This window comes from Pezoporus flaviventris, unplaced genomic scaffold, assembly GCF_033815535.1.
Source record: "Pezoporus flaviventris isolate CSIRO_AGI_PZ_B2104156 unplaced genomic scaffold, CSIRO_AGI_Pfla_v1 ptg000083l, whole genome shotgun sequence".
NCBI classification, from domain to species: Eukaryota; Metazoa; Chordata; class Aves; order Psittaciformes; family Psittacidae; genus Pezoporus; species Pezoporus flaviventris.
In genome coordinates, this window is record NW_026892631.1 from 5,645,884 (window position 1) to 5,661,809 (window position 15,926).

At 44.7% G+C, this 15,926-nt stretch overlaps 1 protein-coding gene across 1 annotated transcript; it reads left to right on the forward strand.

The window, feature by feature from the left end:
• Positions 1-6,213: 6,213 nt before the first annotated feature.
• On the forward strand, positions 6,214-12,497 carry LOC133280487 (ankyrin repeat domain-containing protein 9-like). The gene is made up of 2 exons (XM_061475240.1): positions 6,214-7,600; positions 11,877-12,497. The coding sequence occupies exons 1-2, from the start codon at positions 6,728-6,730 to the stop codon at positions 11,883-11,885; spliced, it is 882 nt and encodes a 293-aa protein (XP_061331224.1). The 5' UTR covers positions 6,214-6,727; the 3' UTR covers positions 11,886-12,497.
• The last annotated feature ends 3,429 nt before the right edge of the window (positions 12,498-15,926 follow it).

The following is a 15,926-nucleotide window of genomic DNA, read 5'->3' on the forward strand; positions in this document are numbered from 1 at the left end:
TAAATGAGCCAGAGGCCTCAGTGAGTGAAAGGGTGGCTTTGTGAAGGCCTTTAAATTCTGCTTTAATGTTCAACAGCTGTTAGCTGGGATCTTGCTAAAGGCAATTTCAGGGTTCTGGTATTTATAGTATTTGTATTGTCCAAGATGATATTTTCCTGGGTGCCGATGAATGAGCCTCCCACAGAATGTTCATGGTCCAAGCAAACACTGCACCTCAATGGATTTAATGGGAAACCACTGTGCCCAAAACATCCTTTAAGCAGCCTTATGGAATTTCCTGCTTCTGTTTTGCTAGTAATCCATCTGCTATCAAGTGAATTCTCACTGGCCAACTTCACATGTACATTAAACCATAGAGAAGAAGGAAACAGATGACCAGCTGCAGGTTAGCAAGCTCTGAACACGTTATATGGGGTAGTAAAAGCAAGTTGTCAATGACAGTCACCATGAGTGCCCTGTTCAAGGAATCCACTATTCCAATACAATTCTTTGAACAAAACATTAGAGATAATAAAGTCCAGTAGAATTTTACTTGGACGAATACACTTATCAGGTATTTCTGAAGTGCTTATTGTTGATCAGACAGCACACTTATCCCAGATTAAAAGGCCATTGCAGAATAATCCACTGAAAACTGCAAAGAATGTAGTGGTGAGTGGTTACCTTTGACTCTGGAAGAAATACATAGTCTATGAGACAATGGAATGCAGGACCTAGGAATAGGCACTCCTGATGACCGAAGCAGCTTTGAAGTCTCTCTCAGTCTCTGAGGCTTCAGAAGACACCGCAAAGACCTTCCTAACAAGTCATTTGTAACAATGCTAAGGCTGACTGCTAAGATTGTTTTCAGTAACCTCCAGCAGTTAATTATGGGATTACAGCTTGGAGACTGTGAGGCTTAACATTGCTGCTCACAGCCTGGATTCTTCTTTTGTGGTGGATTCAATTAAAATAAAGTTTCAAACATGTTCATTGAAAGTGTGACACAGACTTCCTGACAAGCCCTTGTTCACAACCAATACAGCACTAAAACTACTAAGAAGGTCCAGGTAAATTTGTCGTCATTGTGTCAGGAATGGCACAGCTATAGTGTTTTACCTACTTGCCCATCTACACAGTGGTAGGTCCTTGGAGCTGCAGGTTTTGTCTACTGTCAGTTGCTGCATACACACAGAACAAAGACCTTAATACTTACAGAAAACATAAAATGTTTGGAAACTGTAAATTTAGTCTCAGTCTTGTGTAGCACTGGATTCCTCAGGTTAATTATGGGTTGTGTAAAAAAGCATTGCTTTTCATCACTTTTGGAAACAAAATGCATTCAAATCTTCCTGAATGCAGTAGTTGTCAGCCTGAACATTTACAGAGATATGGTAAAACAGGGCACTAATACCCATAATCATCATGAGGAAGGAAAACATCCATCAATACAAGACTGTCTTAGCCTCAGTCACTCAGTGGAAAAAACAGCATCTGGTTCAGTGAATCCATGGGTACAGACTGTCTGCGAGGGCTTTTTGTTCTTTAAACAGAGCTCAGCTGACAGGTTACTTTCTGGAAGAGGAATAGTAATCTGTCTATTTATGTACAGTCTTTGGGAGATGTAGTCTCAAATTAGGACAGGAGTGGGATCTGAAATAAATGGGCTCACAGAAATAGGAGACACCAGGATTTTTGCCATGTAGGCTCTTCGCAATGAAGTCTCAAAAGCATTTTCAGAAAGTGGAATAAAATGAGCCTTGTTTTCCTAGGTGATTAAACTAAGTGAACATCTCATCCTCCAAACACAAGCATGCTACTTGATCTAACCTATATATGAAGAGATGCCTGACATTCAGTGAGAGTCAGAAACATCTTTATCCTTCCTTTGGGGTAACTGCAGCATTTATTGGAGGTGCCTGCCTGTAGAAATGGGCAGTCTCTCCCCAGGAGCTGACAAAGGAAAAGCATTTGATTCATCGTGGTAGGGATCCTGCCCTGACCAGCCTGCAGTACCTGACAGTGCCCAGGCTCTGGCAATCCGACCAGCTGCTTGAAAGCAGTTCCCCTGAAAATAAAAGAGTTCAGTAAACCAGATAGCTTATTTGGGCCCTGCATCCCACATCCATAGCAGCCCATTCAGAACACAGGCAGAAGGATGGCACTAGTTGCACCTCGTTGCTCTGTCAGCACTCTGAGAAAGTTCACTGTTTGATTCTGCCACCTCACTTAGGTACTGCTCTGGCCTCATATATCTTTGCCATTCAGGTCCCTTAGTGACAACCAGACAGTCTTCAGCATGTCTTGGAGTTGGTCAGTGCTATGCAGTTGCGCACACTGAGGTTATGTTTGGCAGAAGAGATGAGAATGGCTCTGAAAAGAAGCATTCAGCTTTCGCCTGGGGCAGAGACAGACGCCTGCCATGTATTTTAGAACTTCTTCATAACTGAAGAAATGCTGTTAAAAAAATCTGACACCTGTTATGAGGGGCCAGAGTTCAGAACTTCATTAACTCCATGACCCTTCATGCTTTGTTGTCTGCATCTCTCAGCTACACCTTGTTAGACATGGAGGTTGTAACACAGAGTGTTAGCACTGGGTGACCACAGTGCTACAATGGCAGGGATTTTGCTCAACTATCCTGTAGGAAACAGAAGAAAACTTCACAAATTTACCAAAGTAGGTTCTACAAATGATCCTGTGAAGCTGGAGACAAAGAACATTTTATGTGAAGATACATCTTCAGTCTTACACCTTCCTTCTTTCAGAGTTGAGAAGGTGCTATTGCATTTGCAGCAGGCTCCACTTTGCCCTAAGTGCATTGCAAGGAAGCTCATCATCTGGCATTGCTCTCATAATGCTCATGTTGCATTGGTCCATGCTTTTGGTGGCTGTTGTTGATACGCCTGTCAACACCCATATATGCAGGAAGCATTTCCTACATCAAGGGCTCTGTGTGTACCCTGAGTTTAAAAGCGGCCAAAGGAACAGGCAGAAGCACAATCAACCCCCTTGATACATGCAGTTCCTGTGCCTTCTGCTTGTTCCTTGTTGCGTAGGGCTCGGGCTCATTGTGCTTGGGAAGTGAAGCACTAGGTGAAACTCACATGCAGCAGGCTAAGCCCTGCTAATTATAACCATCAGCCCTTCTGTGCACCATGAAGTGTTCATGACTCCAGCTTCATATGCTAGAGTTAGTAGAGTTAATCATAGGCCTGTTATGACAGGAGAGGCCTTGAGAAGTAGAGGCACAGGATCTGGTACAGAGGAGTACAGGCATGGGATGGGAAAAGATTGGGCAGAGGCTTGACTCAAGACCTCACAGCTACAAACAACTCACCTGTGGCCAGTTAACCGAATATGGAGCTGGACAAGGATGGTTTTAGGTGCAGCAAAGAGGACAGAAATAGTGTCTTACATGTATATAATATACATACATAGTAAATTCAGGTTTAAAATGGAGTTTCAATGCAATGAAGAAAAGACAAGGTGTAAAAGCATGTTGACAGTCCTAAAACTGACCCCCAGAATATTCTAGAGTGAGGAGGAGGAAACCATCACCATCAACATCACATTCCTCCCACTGAAGGACTCCGAGGCTGATGAGTCCCTATAACACCAGCACCAGAATGAAACCACCAGCCTTAGGACCCAGGTGAGCAAGGGCAGGGGAGCATAGCACCAGGAATAGGGCTCAAAGCTAGGAAGTATATTCATAACTACTCATTATTATTATTAGTAGTAGTAGTAGTATTATATTTTATTTTTATTAGTATCATCATCATCATCATCATTGAAACTTTTTCTGCATAGGAGTAGTATTTTTTATCTTTCTGTAATAATTAGATTCTGTAATAATGATTTATTTTTTTATTAGAGTGGTAAGATTTCAGTAATACTAACAGTAAATTCACATCTTTACATGTAAGATATCTTCCCCTTTTGTCCAGGAACCATATGTTGAGCGTAACACTGTAAGAAGATCCCTGAATAACTCAGAAAAACACTGTATTTCTCGCAGGCTCACAGTAACCAAATTACTTTAAAAGCTGAAATCACCATCAAAATGTGAAAAACGTATCTGTCCAGGAGAGGTTTAAAAAGCATCTTGATCCCAACTGAAATAGTAAATGGTGTTTTTTTTCAGTTTCACCCTTCTAAACAGTTCCTGCTCCCTTGGATGCTCTCTTTATGAGTCAAACCTGATTCTGTTCACCTCCTAGACTGCACTTTGGGCAAGAGGGAAGCCACAACAAATACTTCATGAGGTAGGGTACTTTCTTTTTAGCCACATTTCAAAATTCAAAGAAATAAACAGAAACTCCCAAACTCCTAATCTTCTTCCAGTTCCGTGTTAATGTCTTCCATTTCTAATGAAGCTATGTTTTACACATGCATTATGCTTGTGATAAAATTCAGAAGCAATGCACTGCCATCAAACAAGTGCCCTCAGCTCCAGCTTTTCTAAACTCCTGGAAAAAACAAAATAGGCCAAAGTCAGGGGCCACCACAGCAGGCAGACCTGTGCCATTTAATACCACACAGAGGGGAGAAAACCATGCAAAAGACTCCCCTGGTTTTGTACTGGGCTTCCTGGGCAGAACTAGGGTGTAATCTGTCATTACAAGATCAGCTGTGATTACAGATGTTTTCATATCCTGGACATCCTGGGCCTGTGATGTAGATGTGATTGATTGCCATAAGCCCAATGGCCATTCTTTATTAAGGGATTTTGGATTCCCTTTTCCTTGGAGATACTCACAGAATATTTTTCCCTTGACTTTTGTGTGTCTTTGCACCAAGTTGAACTCCATGTGGGCTATAACCAGTGGGCAAAGACACAGCGTTTCCAAGTTTGGTCTGTAAAACTGAGCCACGTAAAGTGTGTGTGTATGTTTTCCCCTACCTGCAACATGGAAATAAAGAAATTAATGTAATTCCTGGGGTATAGTAATGATTTACTACTAGGAGAAGCTCTGTGAGAGCTTTAGACAAAAGGGCCTAGCCACTTCAGTAGTGATTCACCTCTATTCCACATACTAAAGTCCAAGTTTCAGATGCTTTGGGTTAGGAACTGGGGAACCAAAATGTGTCTCTAAGTGCTCAACTAATGCCTGAGCCAGAGCATGCTGGAGTCAGTGGTAACCTCCCTGTGCCTTTCAGCAGGCTTTTGATCTGGCCCTGAGCATGCACATGGTTTATTGTGACTGCGGGTACAAGACAGGCAGTACCATGTACAAATGACTGTGTAGCAGCATTTCCATGCATAACCACAGTAACGGTGGGTGAAGACTGGACATATACCTGTTTATTCCAACCCTATGAAAAAAACTCCCTAAAGAGAAATGCTTGTGCTGTGGAACTGAACACCCAGAACTTTGGAAGATGTGCTACATCTACACCCAGTTTTGTGAGTGGCTTTGGTTTTCTCTTTGGAGACCCCAGACAGCATTTGGAGATGTTCAGATTCGATACTTGAATACTCTCTGTTTTGAGTACACTGAATAAATGTTTGTGTCCTTGCTAAATGGAAAAAGAAAAAAAAAATTGCTGTATTTTCCCTGTTTCCATATCAAAAAGGTGAGACACCATCTTACTGAGAGCTGTTGATATATAAGGCACATAGAAGCCCTCCTTCCTTGCACACAAGTTGCCCTGAAGAATGTTTAGCTCGCTTTTTTTCTGTGAATTTTATTTTGGGCAGGTCCTTCTGCCTCATCCCACAAGCACTACCCCCTCAAGCTTGGAGACCTCGGTCGGCTGTGTCTTACCAGGGCGTTGCACAAGTCCCATTGATTAATCCCACTTCCTCCCATTGCGACTGGCTCTGACCCCAGCCCTGGACCGTGACATCTGAGAAATGTTCACATCAAAGCTCTCCACACACCACTGGGGTTTGGCCACTGACCTTTTGTTTATGTACTTGCTGTGCAACAGAGAGGCACAGATACTTCTGTGCTAAACAAAGGCAGGTGTTTAAACTGAGCGATATGCTTCCGCTTTATGACTCTGGGCTATAGTTACTCCACATGCAGCTTGACTCTGTTCTCTGCACACATTAATGCTGGGATCTTAAACATCACTAATGCCTTATAGACAATCCATTACCATCAGTGTCTCCTAAGTGGCTAGCCATACCATTATTTATAAAATAGGGATCCCTTCCTAATGCTACAGTTACCAAGCCCTTGCTTTCCCAAGCATATAATCATGTGTGTTTTCATCTGTGGACCATTTTACACTGCCACATATTTTTTTACTATATAACGAGCTGTGTATGTGTGAGTGACACACAAAAAGAGAGATGAATATTGCTCTTACACTTACTGCAGTGCCTGAGCTGATCTGGTTCGACACGAAATGCAGACAGAAATCCGCCTCACCTCTCAAGCTAATTTTAGTCTCTCCCTCTGTTCTCGCTAGCTCTGTGTGTGTATAAAATCACTCGCAGTCTGACAGCGTTCCAGTAACCTGTGCCACGCGCAGAGCGGGATGTACTTACTAACCATCTGCTTGCATGGCATGGGTTAACTGAGCCTGTGGGATTGTGCTTACCTAAACAAAACCACTGCAGTGAGGGGAAAAACAATGAATGGGTGGAGATGATCAGCCCATGCATTCCAGCTAGTGCAGTCCAGGCAGCAATGACAGCCTGAAGGTTGCAGCAGCACCGGGATCTGCATTCCAAGTTCACAGATCTTACAGTCTGGAGTGATTTTACGTGGAGCTGTTCTTTATTTGCTGAGCCATGGCCAGTAACCAGGCCAGCCTGCAGGATGATCAGAGCAGGCACTGCAAGTTCTTATCCTATATGTTCTACCAGGCTGTGAGAGATCACAAGCCTGTGTGGATGCTGGAAGACATGAGAACTATGGAGTATTTTTACTGGGAGGAAAATGCCAGCCTAAGAACCTACTCACCTTCAGAAGCCCTTCTCTATGCAGTGGTGCATAACCACCTGCCTTATGCTCAATATCTGCTGTCTCATTTTCCAGAGGAGGCTCTCAAGGTGCCTGGGGAACACTTCTGCTATTGCCCATCCTCTGCTCCTCACTTGGCCATGGCGGTCACATATGACAGGAGAGATATCTTGGGGTTGATCATCAAAATTGCACACAAGCTTCCCAGCTTGAACTCCTACATCAATAGGACTGGCTGCTTTCATCTGGAAGATGGGAAAACCCCCCTGCACCTTGCCTGCGAACTGCTGAGGTCAGAGACGGTCCTCATCCTCCTTGGGAATGGAGCTTCTCCCAGGATAGAGGACAGCAAAGGGCTTACCCCGCTGGACGTCATCCTGGAGCAGATGTGGGACTCCAAAGTCAACGTGGCATCAAAGAAGCTCTGCCTCGACTACCTCTTGCTCTTCATGCCCAACCCACAGTTTAAGATGCGGAAAGTTCTGCAGGAGCATCCCGACCACTGGACAGCTTTGCTGGGGGAAGACAAATTCAACAGCCTGGTGGGGAACACACCTGCTTCTTTATATCTGCAAGCTATGCAAACTATCCTCCAGACTCTTCCCCCCTCCCACTTCCCTAGAAGCATCCAGGAACTACCTATACCTCAGGCACTAAAGCCCTTACCATCCTATGGCAAAAAGCTACCGACAAAAAATGTGGTAAATGTTTTCCCTTGACTTTATTTGCTGGGTCTTGGATTTTCAAAGGCAACTTAGGGGAGCTGGTCATCCACCACCCTCTGCATTTTAGTGTGATTTTAGTACTTAACCTCTTAGGTTATACTGGGAAATTCAATCTTTTGTGACAAGATTTTAAATGTCTTTTTTAATTGATTGCAGGCACGGCACTTTTAAAGGCAAAAGCCTTCCTTGTTTTCTGTTTCTTTGTGCATGTGAAGGGTTAAGTGTAGTCGAGACTGTGTTATGTTCGGTTTCTTAGCTGTCAGCTGGTATCAGTGTATCTGAATTCCCAATGTGATCACTGTATCCTGTGTAATGTACCTGGGTAAAAAGAAACTACGTGCTCAGTGGGATTGTCAAATGGTGTAACTATGGGATTGTTTTTTGCTAGAGCTGGGACAAATACCATCCCGTACCAACAGGGTTCAGATGCCAGGTTTCCTTTCCAACAATGATCTAGCATCATCTGGTGATAACCAAAAAGTCGATGGCTGGTGCTGCAGGGATGTAGATCAGATCCTGCACAGTACCTGGTTTTACTGGGTTACTTTTCAGCAGGTCATAGTGTGGAGGGTGTGAGTTCACAGAGGGGCCATGAGTGTGTGTTTCTGGGGTGGGGATAAAGACAGGCAGAATAGCCTAAGGAAACCATCCTGTCTTACCTGGGAGTGAGTGGGTTAAAGGCAATCCCAGCCCTGATGCCTGTACAGACTTGTGCAGTGGAGAAGGAACCATTTTTCTTGATGTCCAGTAAACAAATGGAAATCAGAGCAGGGCCAGCAGAAGCCCTGTCCTTCATAAGTGACATTATTTCTTCCTTAACTTGTGTTTTAGGTCTGAATGTTATCTCCACAAGAGACATAGCTCACTAACTGGATTTCCCAGTGGGTCTCAGAGCATTTGCTAGTTGTCCTAAGCTGGGGTATGATGTTTTGCTGTTGAAAGTTGTCACTTGATGTCAGTAAGAGTATTTCTGCCACTCAGGTCCAGACAGAGGGCCTGATCCTGGAAAATACAAACAGCTCCCATTGACTGCCCTGGGCACTGCAGGCAGGGGGTGTTTGCAGAAGGCAGGGCTGAGGCTGCCCTGCATTTTGGGGAGCTCTGTGCCTTGCTGCCCAGGCAGAGCCCTCTCTGTTCAAACTGGTCCTGTCTCCTGGCTGTGCTCACCAGCAACAGAGCAGTGGCAGGATCCCAGCTCCCTTTGCGGGACATCCCTAATTTTGGACCCCAATGTTTGCTCTCTTTTTAAGTGCAACCCTCTACTCTGCTGAAGCAGCATTAACACATTTGTGCCCAAAGGCTGTGGGGCACAAGCCCCTTTCAGCAAGCTAAGAAAGAATATGCATTCCCATCTCAATTGCTCCGTGCAAAAATGGCTCGTGTCTCATCTGGCTACTTCCCTGTGCCTATATCAAGATGGCTGTGTGGGAGCTACACCCTTTTCCCATCACCACAGGGAGCAATTCTGCTGGGTTTCTCTGTGTGCAGGATACCTCCATGTGCAAGGCTGCTGGTGATGCCAGCTACGGCCTGGTGGTGATTTCCTGGGCACAGACAACTGGAACATCCTTTTAGGGATGCTCCTCCCAGACATCCCTTCCCGTGGGCCACAGAAGAAGCTCAGTGCCAGTGCTGTCTGGGCTGTGCTAGGTGAAGATGCAGGCTTGTTTGTGAGATGGATGTCAGCCCAGCCGCCGGAGTGGCAAGCAGGCCAGGAAGGGGTTAACCTTTCTCTTGAAATCCCACATTCCCGGTGCTGCAATGTCCTTCCACCCCTGCCCCTGGGCACTTCGTGTCTTTCCATATCGTGTCTGTTCCTCCTTAGGGTGTGGTATTCCTCCTTGGGGCAGGGTGTGAATGGTGGCAGAGAAATTCAGGGTCAGTTTTGGGTGAGGGTTTTGCGGAGAGGCTGCTCCCTCACTCGGCAGCCTCTGCGGCAGGCGGAGGCTGTCACCGCTTGGGAAGCAAAGCAGAACCCAAGGCAGATTTACATTATAAGCAGTGGCTGAGCTGCTTCTGCCAACACTTGCAGGTTCCCCAGCTCAGCCCCCCCTCAGAAACCCGGAGCTGGAGGCAGAGGTGCTTGTGCCCAAGGCTGATGAGGGCAACTCTGCAGAGCACAGCTCCTGTGCACCCCTGGATCCGAAGGAGGAGGATTGGGTTTGTCCCTACCAGCAATGCAGTATCTCATCTGGGTGGGCGAGAGGAGAGGAGGCTGCTGATGGATATTATTAGAATAGTAATTAGGCTCTGGGAGCAGGGATCCCAGGGAAGGAGGGAAAGGAAGATCAACTGTTATTGCAGTTATTGAGCAGATCTGGCTCAAACCCAGGAGAGTTTTGGTGCTATAAAGAGTTCCAGAAAAGCCAGGAGGGAGGGGAAGGCTGTTGGACTCAAATCAGAGGAGGCAGCTAGGAATTCATGGTGTTAATGAGGTAGCACTTTCTAATAAGGAGGAAGCTGTACCCAGAGACCTATATCAACCCACTGTGAGCAAGTGGGTCTAAAATGGTGCAGGGATCTCTTGCTGGCTGTAGTAGTTGTGAATGTTTGCAAAGGTCAAAGTTCAGGCACTTCAGCCTTTGTGGGTGGGTTTGTAGCAGGCAGCAAGATGCTTGTGTGCATGTATTTGTCCATGTGGAAGGCTACACTATCCACTGGCCCAGACAGAAGGTAAGAGATGGATTCTCAAGCAACTGCTCAAGAAACTCCCACTCTGGAGCATATCTGCATCTGGTACCACAGCCTGGAAGAAAGCTGCTGGCCCGCTGTTGGCCAACGTGTAAATTGTACTCAGCTCAGTGCACAACAGGCAGGTACTTGCCCTGCGAAGATCTCTCCTCAGCCTTCTCATTCTCCTTCTCCTGACCACTTTAACAAGAGACCAAGCACTAGCTGGCCCTCAGCTGCTGAGCTACCATCAGACCTCCACGTGCAGTCCTGCTAGGCTGGAGTTTAGGGCCATTAGCTTTGTGATAATAACTCTTCCCATCACCTGTAGTGATGTGAGTGCAGGATGAGGCATCCTTCAGTTGGAAGGGAGGAATCTTCTCCCTAAACATGGTTTGCTTATCTTGTGGTCACCCACCTGCATGTTGGTCTGAGACCCTTTTCTTTCTGCTCAGTACCGTGACATTACATCAGATACAGCCAAATCTACCTCAGCCCTGTGTGCGCTGATTTTTTCCTCCACTCTTTCCAAGCCAGATCATTAGCAAAAGTAAACTCTTCTCCATACTTCCTGTAACCTGACAGTCCATAGTCTTGAAAAATCTATGTTGCATTTCAAGTATGTTAGTGACTTTGTAAGCAAAAGGGTGCTAGGTGCTGTGTAGCGATGTTTACATTTTGCATACGTAGGTACTAAGTGTAGCTAGAATCTGTATTTCTGAGCTTGGGAAGAAGAAGAAAAGCAAGAGAGAAAAGAGAGGGAGTAAAATCTTTGCTAATCTTTGGATTACAGATTGCAGGTTACATGTTTTTAACTTCTATTTTGAGGCATAGCATTGTAAGGATCTGAGCTGAGTGTGTATATATGTGACTGCAGTTTCAATGAGTATCACATCAGTATCACGGCAAGTGATGTGTGTGTGTGTGTGTAACGTGTGGATGCCTGGGTGCACATGTATGTGTATGTAAATATGTGGGAGCCGGGGTGTACGTGTATGTCTGTGTCTCTGTCTGCCCTCTCCTGGTAGAACTCATAACTGACTGACAATACTTACCCAATACTCCACATCAGTGATCAATGCCTTAAGAAAGCAGCCTTTTCATGAGAAAAGTGTGTGTCCCAAGCTCCGTGCTGCTAACAGGTAAGGACAGTTCTTTTCTCCTGTAAAGAGGAAGATGATTTGCTCTTGAAATGGGTGCTTCCCAGAGAAGCTGTGGCTGCCCCATCCCTGGCAGTGTTCAAGGCCAGGTTGGAGGGGGCTTGGAACAACCTGGTCTAGTGGAAGGTGTCCCTGCCCATGGCAGGGGGTTGGAACTAAATGAGCTTTAAGGTCCCTTCCAACCTGAACCATTCTGTCATTCTATGTTTCTCTGAACACCAAGGACAAGAGCTTCTGCTCACCAACAGCCACAATCACCCCATGAAGAGTTAGCGATAGGGGCCACATTTTATTCTCAAATCCACCTTTTTTTGTTAATAAAATCTACTGAACATACATTTTTGTCTTTCTTTTCTGCGGGCTGCCAGCAAAATTCAGCCACTGCTGACTTCCTAACCTTATGCTTCTGTCTATTTCTGCAGCACTATTAGCAGGAAGGACAGGCCAGATTCTGACCTCAGTTACACCTCTTTACAGCTGAAGTAATGCTTTTTAACTCAATTGCATCACTCCCAATGTTTGTTGGTCTAAAGGAAAATAGAAACTGTGCACTTACATTCTTCAAGGCTCCATAACTCTGACTTCAGCATGCAAATAAATGTGATGCTTCACCATTGAAAACACTTTTTTACATTTTTCATACTTGGATTGTATACAGATCTATATTTTCCATCTCTCTGGCACCAATGGGCATGTCCCTGCTCCCAGTTCCCTTGGCTTTTTTGGAATCAGAGTGACAGTGACAGATGCAATTGCTCACTGGTTAAGACCGAATGTTGCCATACCCAAGTATAAATGAATGTTCATTGTATGATATGACTTTCTTATAAAGCCATACTTTTGTAAGTTTGGTTTCTCTTTTTTTAGGGGAAAAATAATCTTCCATATAATTGTGTTTGTACATTATTCGCTGCATGATTAAAGATAAAAAGATTGTAATGTGCTGGGAATAAAATGTCTGTACATACCCTGCTATAATGAGGCATATTAGCTGTGAAAATCATCAATCTGATTGTGTTACTGTAATAAACTTGTAGTACAAACTTGATGTGTCTTTTATCAGCCAGACACCAGTATCTATGGCTTTTGCTTCGGCTCATCGTGGTGTTTGACAATTTCATTCTGACTGCTGAGGCATTACCTCCAAATATGTGATCTAGGAAGATAATATTTTCCTTCACAGGCTTGCAATAGCTGGCTGCGTTCTGAGGACGACCCCAAGTGATGAGGTGAACCCACATTTCACAGATCTGCTGGAAGGTGGCGATGAATCAGAAGAAGGGGCTCTACAGGGGGAAAGGTTTTGATTATAATCTTTTAGGTCTGAGTTCAGCTCATGGCAGCTTATGACAAAGCTGTTTCCAGTGAATAGAACAGTACTGGCAGCCTCTTTTCCTTCCTAAAGTTTTTCTTTGTTATGGAATAATGCCCCAGAAAAGCTTCCAGCACCAACTCCAACTGCTTCTGTAGGCTCAGGTGCTGCTGGAGGCCCTCAGGCAGATGTGCACCTTACACTTGCTGTACTCTCCTTGGGTTAATGATGCACTGGCTTCCGTGCACAAACATGGATCACCCAGCTCCTCCTCTGCCCCAGCAAAACCAGCTGCCCACAGTGGTTCAGATGATGCTTGATGGTGATGACTATTGCCAACTGTACCTCAGTGCAGGTCTCCTCAGTGTGCACTAGTACCTACAAGCTGTAACCAAGGGAGTTAGGACTTTAACCTGTGCTTGCACAGTAAGTTAGTGATTTCATGGAGAGGGGAATTGTTTTGCTGGTCTGAAAGAAGGCCAAGACTATCTCCTTGCCTTCATAATGGTGCTCTCACTGCTTCACCACAAGGATGTGATCCCCAAAGATGTACATTTTCTGGCTTTTTTGCTTTTGCTTCCACCTTTCCTGTATGAGGATAAGATGATACAATTTCTGTCATGCTTTGGCAGCTCTACTGAGGCTGAGGGTGACCATCAGGGCACTAGTGAGCAGCTCTGGCAGCTGAGGGAGCCCTGGGCTGACCCATCCCTTAGAGCCAGCCTCATCTGTAGAATCACAGAATGGTTTGGGCTGGAAAGGACCTCAAGACCATCTAGTTCCAATCCCTAGCTATCAGGTATTTTACAGCTGTAGTTAGCTGTAGCCCACACCAGCAGGTGACAGACAGGTATTTAAACACAGAGAAATTTAAAGGGTATATCCCATTGTGGGTTAGGAAAGCACTGTCAGAAGCAGATGATGCATTGACTGAGATCCTGCCCATACCTCAGTTACTTGAGGGCACCTCCCTGAGTGAGTCACCCCAAATACATCTGATAGGTTTGGCATGTCCCATACTAGTCCTTGTCTGTCTGGCTAGCAGAGCAGCAACACCTTCTGGGAGCATGCACCACATTTTGCTGCACTATCACACTCAGCATATGGGTGACTGTGCGCAACTGTCGGGATCCAGTTCCCAAGATGCCCACATTTGTCTCTAGCACTTTGGAAGCTGCTCTGAAGCCAAGACACCAGGTTTCTCTGGGGGTGATACCCAAAGGCCACTGGATTTGGAAAACCCATTGTGATTTTCCAGACTGGGTCCCAGTTCCAGCTCTAGTAAGGTGTGTTCGTCTTTTGCTATGGATCTCTTGTGCAGCACAGATTTTATTGCTAGTGGGAAGGCCTGTGGTGAATTTCATCAATACATACAGGGAGAAGATAGGTGTGTTCTGTACACAGCTAAGACCACCCACACCACCAGATGGGCAGATTCCCCTGCAGAGCTCTGAGGAGGAGGAATGGTTATCACATAGTTGTCAGGCTCACAAAAGAAAACCTGGGAGAAAAGAATGAAAGAAAAAGGTTGGGAGAGGAAATATGGCAAGATCCCTTCTAGGAAGCAGATCCTACAGTTAAACAGAAAGGGAAAATACCCTGGAGAATCCCAAACTGCAGTACAAGCTACAAGAAACACAAAAACACCACTTTCTCTTAGAGCTCAGCTTCACTGTCGCAGAGAATATCAGGTACCAGTCACAAAACTGAGGCAATATAATGCCCTCAGTGTCCACATTCTGGCTTGCATGTAGATCAGATGGTGTTTGTTTCATATGAAGGGATATTATCATGAACTCTTCAAGGTAGCATAAGCAGGCACTGATGTAAGCAGCTCAGAGACACAGGACCACCCTGGTGCTGCCTGCCTGCTCCCTAATCCAGCCCCTGACCTAGCAAGCCCCAGCAAAGCTGGGTCGTGGCACTGTCACACTAGTGCCAATGCCACCCAAGGGGATGGGGGCTCTTTTAACAGGAATAAGCAGCCAGGCAAATGATATTACTCCTTTCAAAGGTCGATTTTAACTTCAGCTGTAGAAGATCTTGTTCTTTGATGCAAAATGAACCAGGGGAGAGCTCTAGTAATGCTGAACCAAGCCCTCCTCTATCATATTGTACATCATTAAATACCTTGACTTTCTCCTTGGACAGAGCAGACTTGGTATGCTTATAACAGTGAGGGCTTCATAAATGGGACAAGAGGCTAACAAGGAAAGTACAAGGTTCTTTTTCTTTCCTATTGGAAAAGAAAATAATCACTAAAGCTGAGTGCAAATTGATGTTTCTATTCCATTAAAAAAAAAAAAAAGACAATATTGCAAAACACGCTTCAATTCTGATTCAGAATGAAGATTCAAAATATCAATATTGGTATGGACTCAGTTTTACAAAGGAGTAAAATGATCCATATCTATCAAAATACACTTAAAGACAGAAGAATAAATCATAATGTTGTAACATTTGCTTTTTGGTTTTAGTATTTTACCATATATTGTAGTGTTAAAGCACTATAAAGTAATAGCAGGCATTTAAATTCCTCAATAGTAACACAGTTAACAAAACCCACCAAAACAAAACACAAAGTCAGAATTTTCTTTATCAAGGCAAGCTCTTTGTTCAGATCTTCTCCTACTAGAAATCTTGGCCAAAAGAGGAATATAAAATCCACACTGATGTTTCGATCTGGTGTCCTAGATTTGTCCAGTTCTTTTTAAGCTTGTTGATACAGTCACATCCACAACACCCTATGGCAGCAAGGTACATTGATCTGCACCAAAGCTCAACTGCCACTTTTTTGCCTACTCAGCTTAGTGAGTTCCTTCATGTGTCTTTTGCTGCATGCACACTAGAAAATAGTCCAAAACCACTGCAAACACAGAGACACCACCGCTCATTCCTTTCTCCAGCCATTGGTTATGTATGATACAAACCCGCTTCCAGCACTGATCCCTGGGGAACCTGGCTCCATACCAACCACTAAATCCCACCCTTTGTCATACTGTAACCATCACTCCACAAAATAATTCCCGTGATCCCATGACAGCTTCATTTCTTTAACAGCCTTTGGTGTGGAACACTGCCAACAGCTTTTTGAGAATCCAAATACATTATGTGCACTGGATCTCTCCTTTATCCTCCACCCTTTTAAGTTAAATAAATC